Source organism: Anoplopoma fimbria, chromosome 13, assembly GCF_027596085.1.
Source record: "Anoplopoma fimbria isolate UVic2021 breed Golden Eagle Sablefish chromosome 13, Afim_UVic_2022, whole genome shotgun sequence".
In the NCBI taxonomy this organism is placed as follows: domain Eukaryota; kingdom Metazoa; phylum Chordata; class Actinopteri; order Perciformes; family Anoplopomatidae; genus Anoplopoma; species Anoplopoma fimbria.
In genome coordinates this window covers 11,778,929-11,788,679 of record NC_072461.1, presented here as the reverse complement: position 1 = coordinate 11,788,679, position 9,751 = coordinate 11,778,929, and the positions used below count along the sequence as shown (strand labels likewise).

The 9,751-nt window shown below is 39.0% G+C and overlaps 1 protein-coding gene across 1 annotated transcript; it reads left to right on the top strand.

The window, feature by feature from the left end:
* Positions 1-1,305: 1,305 nt before the first annotated feature.
* On the top strand, positions 1,306-9,349 carry lman2lb (lectin, mannose-binding 2-like b). Its single transcript, XM_054610158.1, has 8 exons — positions 1,306-1,540; positions 2,134-2,252; positions 2,982-3,099; positions 4,466-4,548; positions 4,919-5,080; positions 5,368-5,482; positions 6,022-6,144; positions 7,407-9,349. Exons 1-8 carry the CDS (start codon positions 1,336-1,338, stop codon positions 7,547-7,549), a joined length of 1,068 nt encoding a protein of 355 aa, XP_054466133.1. The 5' UTR covers positions 1,306-1,335; the 3' UTR covers positions 7,550-9,349.
* Positions 9,350-9,751: the final 402 nt, after the last annotated feature.

Here is a 9,751-nt window from a genome sequence, read left to right as displayed (position 1 = left end):
CATATGAAGTCATATCCCTTTCAGTATTATATGGTTTCAGCATACTGAGGGGAGTAATGAAAACCTGAGTCCCCACTGCCAGAAGATGGAGCTGTTTTCCACCAAACAACTCAGAGATCAGGAGAAATAACCACCTCCACTTGAGCTCATAAACATGTTATTAGATCTGGTTAATCATCCCCGTACCATGCATTCTGGGAATTTATTGTGGTAATACTAATAATGTGTTTCCACGTTTCAATAAGTTCTGGGCTATTTTGATTCTTTATGGCATTTACATTTCAAGAATAAGAGGCTTCAAACAGGAATGTAATGTCAACAGGAATTTCACAGTGGATTTGCACGGTTGACCTGAAACGTTTTGAAAATGTTTTAAGAAAGGATTGCAAAAAGTTAGTTTGATGTGAAAAATACATAATTCTACTCCACTACACTTGAGTGAAATAATTTACTCCCCTACACTTATTTAGCAGCTATTGTTTTACATATGATAGCCTATAAAACATGATGCACTGCTTTAGATTTTAAACCAAATCCACATAATATTGGATTGTCAGTTTGAGCATCAGTTATAATTAAACAATAATAAATGTTTTTTCCTGAAGGAGGTCAATGCGCAAATAAATTCAACATATATATATATATATATGAATATTTTATATATATATTCAATATATATTAACTGTTACAAAACTATATATGCTCTTAACTTGAGTGTGATCATTTTGCCTTTATGCAAAGTCCTTTTTTTTTAGAGCAATATACGCAGATATTGAGTTTAACCTAGAGCAATACTATAATATGGGTTTTATTGAGTTTAACTTATTAAATAATATTATTGCCTATATATATGTTGAATTTATTTGCGCATTGACCTCCTTCAGGATGTTATATTATCAAAACGTTTATTATTGTTTAATTATAACTGATGCTCAAACTGACAATCCGATATTATGTGGATTTGGTTTAAAATCTAAAGCAGTGCATCATGTTTTATAGGCTATCATATGTAAAACAATATATATATATATATATATATATATATATATATATATATATATATATATATATATATATATATAGAGAGAGAGAGAGAGAGAGAGAGAGAGAGAGAGAGAGAGAGAGAGAGAGTTATCACTGGTAATAAAATAAAGTATATATATTTGTATCACTGGTCATAAAATAAAGTTATTTCTTTTTTATTTTAACGCATTGAATCCGACTCAATCAAGTTGAGGGGTTTTAATTTGGAAGGTAATAACCGGAAGTGTAGTTGTTTCCTGCTCGCTCGCTTGATACCACGTGACTGCTCTGGTTTGAAGTGGGAGTGTAAAGATGGTTGCCACTATAACCAAGACAAATCTGGGTGGATTCCGAAGTTTCTGCAGTTTATGTCCAATGTTTCATTTAAAAAACATCCGTGAATTAACATGTCTATTTGTCACCGTTTGTATGTTGATGAGCCAGTCTCTGGCGGACGAACAGGACTTTATAGAAGACTTTTTGAAGCGGGAGTACTCTCTGGTAAAGCCATACCGGGGTAAGTGGGCTGTCAACTAGGTTAGCGGTTACGTTAACGCGGACGATAGCTAGCTAACAAGTGTCACTGAGCTACATGGAGTTAGCTAGCAGTGATTGGCTAAATAACTAGCAGTTCCTCTCTGTATTGAGCATTTCTTCGATAGCTAATGCTGTATTAGCTAAGCCGCAGTGTATAATAATTAACTGAGACTCCTAATGTCACAATACATGAAAGGAACAACAATGGCTGTGTAGTTACTGTTAATAAAGCTGAGCTTACACTTAACACAGCTTAACAAGAATGATGGGATATTGCTTTAGCGACGTATCAATCATACGCTGAATTTACCGTAATAACCCGATGTTTAAATAAAGATTTGTAGTTTTGAGTTTAGTCGATGTTTATTCTGCCGGTAAGAACAATTTTATTGAATTCATAAATTCTTAACAGAAGTGTTTAGCTGTCCTCTGACAGAATAGCTGCTCTTGGACTCACCAATTGCACATTTCCCCGCTGCGGGACTAATAAAGGATTATCTTATCTTATCTTATCAAAAAGTGTATCATACTATCTTGATTGCTCTGGCTCACAGGTGTGTTACTGTTTTGCAGGGTTGGGTGGCTCTAGTTCTTCCCAGTGGGATCTGATGGGCACTACCATGGTAACACCTGACTATGTGAGGCTGACCCCAGACCTGCAGAGCAGACAGGGGGCAGTGTGGAGTCGAATTGTAAGTCCACTTCTTATATATATATAGTCAATGGTCCACTGCAATAAACTTCAAAACCCCACCTACACTACATCATTTCCAAACATGCCACACCTTGACCAAGGGCTGGGAGATATATAGAGAACATCAAATATCTCTGACCAAATACCTCTATCAACATTGCAACATTATGGTAAGGTTTACCATTGCTGCTTTCACAAAGTGTATTTGTTTTGATAGAATGTTATAAGTAATGTGAATTTAATGACTAAGTTGGTAAAATAAAATCCTAGAACGGCTTAGACAGTCTGGTATGTTAAGAAAGGTACATCATATTACTGTTATGTAGTCTTTAAAAACAGTAAAATATATCACTTATTCCATATTACAATATTACTATATCCCAAAATCTAAGAAAATGTATTTTTTCTAATATCACAATATCTGTTTAATATTGATATATTGCCCAGCCCTACATTAACCTCTCTCATCCTGCTTCGCTTTCACACAGTTACTCAAATTATTTTTGTAAATTACACATTTACATGCCCACCTAACAAGACCTTGATATGAAAGTTAGAGATCATTTAGGCATTTAATGAATATAATACAGACTCTTATTCACAGACTTATGATAAGACATTACACAAGTTCTGACTGCTACTCAATTCAGGTGAAAATTAGTTACTACATATAACGCCTAGCACAAGAATAACCTGCTCGTCTTCATTTCACTCTGTTGTTTTCTAGCCACTCTTCCTGCGGGATTGGGAGCTGAAGGTGCACTTTAAAATCCACGGCCAGGGAAAGAAGAATTTGAATGGCGACGGCATGGCTATCTGGTTAACCAAAGATCGCATGCAGGACGGTAGGTAGAAAGTGAACCACCCTAGAGGTGTCACGTCCTGTACAACGACAAGGAACCTGTGCTACAAAACATTTGGTGAAATGTGAAAAAAAACAGGCTGACCCTATTATTATTATTATTCCAGAAGCATATTTCCCAAAGCCTAGTGTTAAGATCTGCCTCATCTTTTTTATCAACAAAGCTGTTAAGTTTTAAATGGAATAAACCAACACTATGGGGAATGTGCTTCAACAAAGTCTGATAATAAGAGTTATGCATTTCATCTGTGTATATCCTGCACAAAGACTCGAGAGAGTGGGTAAGAAACATAGATCATCCTCCTCCATATTATGCATGCCATAACAATGAAACAATAATGAACATTGTGCACTCAACCCCCTAGGGGTCACCTGGATCCCAGAGCTACCACTCCACATTCAGTTCATACAGGTTACACGCCAACAAATGCATTGTTTAATACAGGTGAGGCAGCCTCTTGGCCGAGGATGCATTGTAGAGGATTGAGCTCAATAGGACATTGTATAATGGAAGATATGTGGTTGATGATTTCAACCCAAAATTTAAGATTTTCCAGACAGAGCCACATTAAATGCACATAGCTGCCTACATGCTGCTTACACCTTACACATACACCAGAACAGTCACTGTCATATTTACTCCTAAAATCATATTCTGTAAATCTAAAGAGCAGCTTTTAAATAATGTTTTGTTAATTATATTTATTTGCAAATAAAACAAAGTCTCAATAATGATAGAGATTTGTTCCAGCGGCGGAGCATTGTAAAAACATACTTCATTCAAACTCGACAGGAGCCAACATAAAAGTCAGTCTTTCCACTCTACGGCTCTTTTGAAGTGTATCCACAAATGCACCCGGCTTCAGGTGAATAGTGTTGGCATACGATTTGGCACAACTCCTTTTGAGCTTCATTAACCGGGATAAATGCGCTCCACGATTTTTGTGGCGCGTGTGAAATAGTGGACATTCAATTTATTTTCAATTCAATTTATTTTGTATAGCTCAAAACTATAAATCACAAATTTGCCTATGAGAGCTTTACAATCAGTACACATGTGATATCCTCTGTCCCAAAACCTTGCATCGGTACATAAACATCTGTTTAGGTCACAGGGCGTACCGAAAGGATGCCTCATACTAAACCAAATGCGTTGTGCCGAATGGTTAAGTGCCAATACACAAATCGTTGCCCTCCCCACACACACACACACACACACACACACACACTGAAAAACCCTGAATGAATTTGTGGTGAAACTACAATAAAGAGCTCAAACATTCTGTGCTGTTTGTTGTGAGGCCGTTTGTGAGGAAAACGCCCTGATGCACCTCACTCTTTATTCACAGGTCCTGTGTTTGGCAGCATGAACCAGTTCACCGGACTTGGAATATTCGTGGACACGTACCCCAATGCTGACAAGAACCTAGACGTGAGTGACAGTCGGTAGCTTCTGTTTCATGCCTGCTAGTCGCGAGTGGCCTCTTATTTTCAGTATTAACGTGATATCAAAAGTGTGTCATATTTTTCTCTCTGCAACCCCCTCGAATGTGCAGAAGACACAGTCTGGAACTCAGGTAGAATCAGAAACGGCTGTTTTTCCCCTGAGCAGGGAATGTTCCTCCATTACCTTCATCCCATCGCCATCCCGTGTTGTTTTATCATATGCATGCGTATTAATTCACACACTGTCTGGTACAACAGAAATAACTGTAATGGTGTGCTTTGTGGCTCAGCAGATGGAGGCGTCTGTGTTGTAGCCTTGGAGTTGTGTGTGTTCACCTCCTCTGTCTTCCTCACAGAGGGGGTTCCCGTATGTGTCATTGATGCTTGGTAACGGGACTCTGTCCTACGACCACGACTACGACGGGCGGCCCACGGAGCTTGGAGGATGCACGGCCATAGCGCGCAACGCAGTCTACGACACGTTTTTCCTCCTCAGATACTCCAAAACCAGACTCACGGTATGAAACCCTTCATTGGATTGACGCAGTTTATTTTCATTGTGTCTTTATATATACGTAGTCATGTCTTAAGGGGAAAACATTACTGAGAGGCCCGTAACATGAAAAGGCATCAAGGAAGGATTTAAAACCCAGGGTAATGATGTTGGTGATGGAATTAAATGTTGAAAAATATTCCCATTGTTAGCACTTAAATGATAAAAATGTTAAAAAGTTTATACAGATGAGTTCTAGTTTTAGTTTATTCGTCATCAGTGACTCATACCGACCCTTCCTCCACCCTCCAGCTCATGGTGGACGTAGAAGGCAAGCAGGAATGGAAAGACTGCGCTGACATCACAGGAGTGCGGCTCCCTTCAGGCTACTACCTCGGTGCCTCCTCGGCCACCGGTGACCTGTCAGGTATGGAATCATCTGAATGCTGCTTCACTTCTGGGGATCCTCTGTTTTTGAGTCTGTTCAGTGAATTCAACTTAGATTATATCTTTTGACGAATAGACTCTTTGCTAAGTCCCGCCCTCGAACGCAGACTGACCAATCGTAGCGTAGCATCAGTCAACTCGGACCAGAGACCGACAACTATCCTGCTCTTCTCTATAGTGTCTCGTGTGATCGTTTCAGTTTTTCTTCATTGTCAGGCTGTTTTTGTGGATTTTTATAAAACAACCACAACAGTTCCACGGAGTTGGCAGATAAGATGTAAAAGTTTCAATTAGGAGATTGAGGGTTCATGTCGATGGGGCAGACACTTTACCCCAAAGTTGCTCCCGGAGGCTGTGCCTGAGTTGTATGAATGGGTTAATGACATGTAGTTTTAAAGACATGTAGTGTTAAAGTAGTGTACGAGTCCATTTAATATTTACCATTGATGCTAAAACGACAGAAGAAACACTGAACTCTTTCTTCAAGTGTTAATCGCCCACTTCTCCATGTTGCTGTAGATAACCATGACATCATCTCCATGAAGCTGTACCAGCTGACAGTAGAGAGGACTCCCGAGGAGGAGGAGGATGAACAGGAGGAGGTCACCATCCCCAGTGTCGACAACATGGAGCAGTTCCAAGGTAGAAGCCCGATGGCCCTCCCCACTCTGTCGCCTCTGAGGTTATCTGGTCTTCCTAAGAATATTGACAGATTTTTGGAGCATATCAACACCTCGATTCAATACTGTTGCAATGAAATAATACCATCACTCATAATTCCCACCAAGATTGTGTTTGATATTAGTACACTTCACAAACTCCTGCTGAGAGAACGTTGAGAATAATTTTCTTGATCAGCAGATCAAGAAAATAATTCTCAACGTTCTTTTTTTAGTATAAAAATATAGTGGCGCTTCTTTGTTTTTATTTTCGGACTGCCTCATCTACTCAAAAACATATTCAACATCCAAGCAGCAGAGTCCAAGCTAACTTTTTAATCCCTTGAATGGGTCAAAAAAATGACCCATAATGCAACTCAGTAGCATTTTTTCATTAGGCTTCCCCTTCTTTGGAAATGTTTACCTCCTTTTAAAGTAGACTTATTTAAGACATAAAACTATAAAGGTTGCTTAGTTACACACATTTGGCTTTATGTACATCTAAATGAAGACGTTAGATAGATGTTGCCCATGTTAGGGCACTGTGATGATAGGTCGGTAAGTAAGGAGCCCAGTCACAGGGAAGTAATAAGTGTGCATTTTCAGCACATTGAAAAGCATAATTTACTAATATAAGATCATAGAGGTTGTTTATGATAGACTTTAGTAAGCAAGCTCCCCCTGGAACCAGAGGATCCGTCACACAGCCGCTCTCTGAGGATTAGTAGTGCTCCCGTCACGAGTAAACTGAATTTGATTACTTCTATTTATTTGATGATAAAAAACACACAGACATACATAACATTAAGGGATTTGTATTTGTTTAAAAAAATTTATGCACACATTTATATTACATAATGAGAAATACAGTCTCAACTGTTGATTTTTGTGACTGAAAAATGTGATTACTGGTTTCAAATGGCTTTTAAATAATATATGCACTATTTTTTTATGATTATATTTAACCCTTCTAGAATACAAACGTGCTAAATTTTCTTGTTCGTTTATTTTTTTCCGTTTAAATTTCAGGGTAATAAGTTGTTGGGAATGTCCCTAATAACACTGCACTGCAGTCATTACATAAGTAAATTGTTTTTGTCTGGAATAGCAAACTCTGGTTTGACTTTAAAAATGGCGTGAACTGAATCTCCTTCTTCATGCAGTGGTTGTGCAAATGTAAACTGAACACTGCCAGGAACCCCGATGTGTCTGCTAACGAAGCTCCATCCTCCTCTTGCTTTGCAGTGGAAGTCCAGGAGGAAGGGATGAGCGGGGTTCAGTTCTTCGTCACCCTCCTCTTCTCCGTCCTGGGCCTGGGTGTGCTGGCTGTGGTGGGACTGACCGTCTACGGCCGCTGGAAGGAGAACAGACGCAAGCGTTTTTATTGACGAGGGAGCAACCGATCTGATACCACTTAGGTTTACTCAGGATGTGACGATTCTTAATCAACACATCAACAACAACGAAAAGACTGCCGTAGCTTCACTGAACCATGCAATCGAAACGAACAACCTCACGGGTCTGAAGCCCAGAGCCACGAGAACATAATCAGTCCAGATGAATAGGTGAGCCAGATGTGAAACATTCTTCTTGTGTGTGTGTGTGTGTGTGTGTGTGTGTGTGTGTGTGTGTGTGTGTGTGTGTGTGTGTGTGTGTGTGTGTGTGTGTGTGTGTGTGTTTAATGCAACGTAGATGAGATAAAGCTGCTTAAATGTGATTCCTTCTGTTAAAATACGCCCATCAACTGAAGCACAGTGGGGTCTGAAACGTCTGCACTAACTGAGACACTGTAGATTTAAATATTCACCAACAGGAGGAGACAAACTAAAAGCCTCAGAATCGATTTCCAAAATCACAGATGCTGTGTGTAGTTTACTGACATCATGTGGCCGGATTTCATGCTGCTGCAGTGTAAATATCTCTCACTGCCATCTGGTGCTGCCACTGTGCTGCTTTATGTGTATTGGAGCGGCTGTGAAAACCAATCGACCTGTGGATCATCGTAGACTTCTTCTTGCAGCACTGAAAAAAGTCAAGCTGTATTCGAGAGCACCTTTATAAGCCAGTAACACACATACATGACATCAGCTCAAATGGATCTGTGTTAGCTGGTTTGTAAATGCATGGCTAATGAAAGGCGGTGCTCTCTGCTGTTTGAAGTGCCCAGGTAGGACTAATAAAGACCAGTTGATTGGTTCATTTACTTCCTGGTTTTTCAAACAGTTGTCAGCACCAGTTTTCATGTTAACAAAATCAAACTTGTTCTGTGGCACGGACTATTATTATCAGACCCGTTGACTAGAAAACATGTCGTTATTTTATCAATGAATTCATTTGTGATCATGTGACCTTTAGACTTTAGCCCGAAGCATCATGTAGTCAAGCTGGCACTAAACGGGGAAAAAGAACTGGAAGAATTGGATTACAGTTTTAAAGCTAAAGGACTCCTTGACTCCTGACAGGCCCAGCGTTTTAGTATCTAGTTTACATATTGTTTCAATATGCCTACATTACCCATAATGCAACTTGGATGCAGCCAATGGCTAATGTAGCCTCTAGCCTGCAGCAGTGTGTTTTCTGAAAACAGGCCTCTCTGATGTGAGAATTATTTCTTTTAACAAAAAACTCACCCTCACACCATTTAATGAAAAAAAAAAAACTACTGTGAAGTTTGATCTGTGTGTTGAAGCATCAGGAGTACACTATGAATGTGTGCATTGATGTTAAGTTCACACACACCACAAGCAGGTTAAAACAAAGCATCCTTATTTCATTAACTAGTGTCATTAATTGGTATAGACCAGTGTCCCAAAAGCGCACTAAACTTTTTATCGTCAGTGAAGTAAAATAGAATCTTAGCTCTGCGGTAGTGAAATATTTGTAAGAGGGTTGACCACTGGGGAGATTTATTTTTCTTATTCTTTTACATCTCATTCTATGGGCATGTTAAGAGTCAGAACGGAACCAAGTCCAGACGCTGGTGTCTTTCCTGTCATTGTCTCTTCTCTTTACTGTATGCCAAGATCTTTGTTGTAATGAATAATTTCACCATTCATGTCAATCATGTAGTTAATTATTTAAATATTGTTAAGACAATTTAAATTTTAACTGAAGAGCGTATGTTCTGATCATGCTCCTGTGTCTGTTTCTTTTTCTTTATTATTTTCAGTAAAAAAATTCTAATTTGGTTTCACTCATGTGGTTATGTATTTCTTTTGTGTCTTTCCATGACTGTTTTTTTTATGAATACTTCATAAATGCTTGTTAAAAAGATGTTAAAACTCAAGATTGTCAAAGCAAAAGCTAAGATCTTTATTTAGGGGGCTTCTTTCTTGCTGGGATTATTCTTCACCCCATTTCCCCTCGTCATTTCAAGTTTGTCTCTGTCTCTCTATCTCTACCTCTGACGCTCACTCTTTCTCTCTCTTTTTCTTTATCTCTGTCTCTCTACTTCTGTCTATCTCTCTTCCTTCATCTCTGTCTGTCTCTCCCTCTGTCTCTATATCTACCTCTGATGCTCACTCTTTCTCTCTCTCTTCCTTCATCTCTGTCTTTCTGTCTCTCTCTCCCTCTCTCTCTCTTTCTCTACC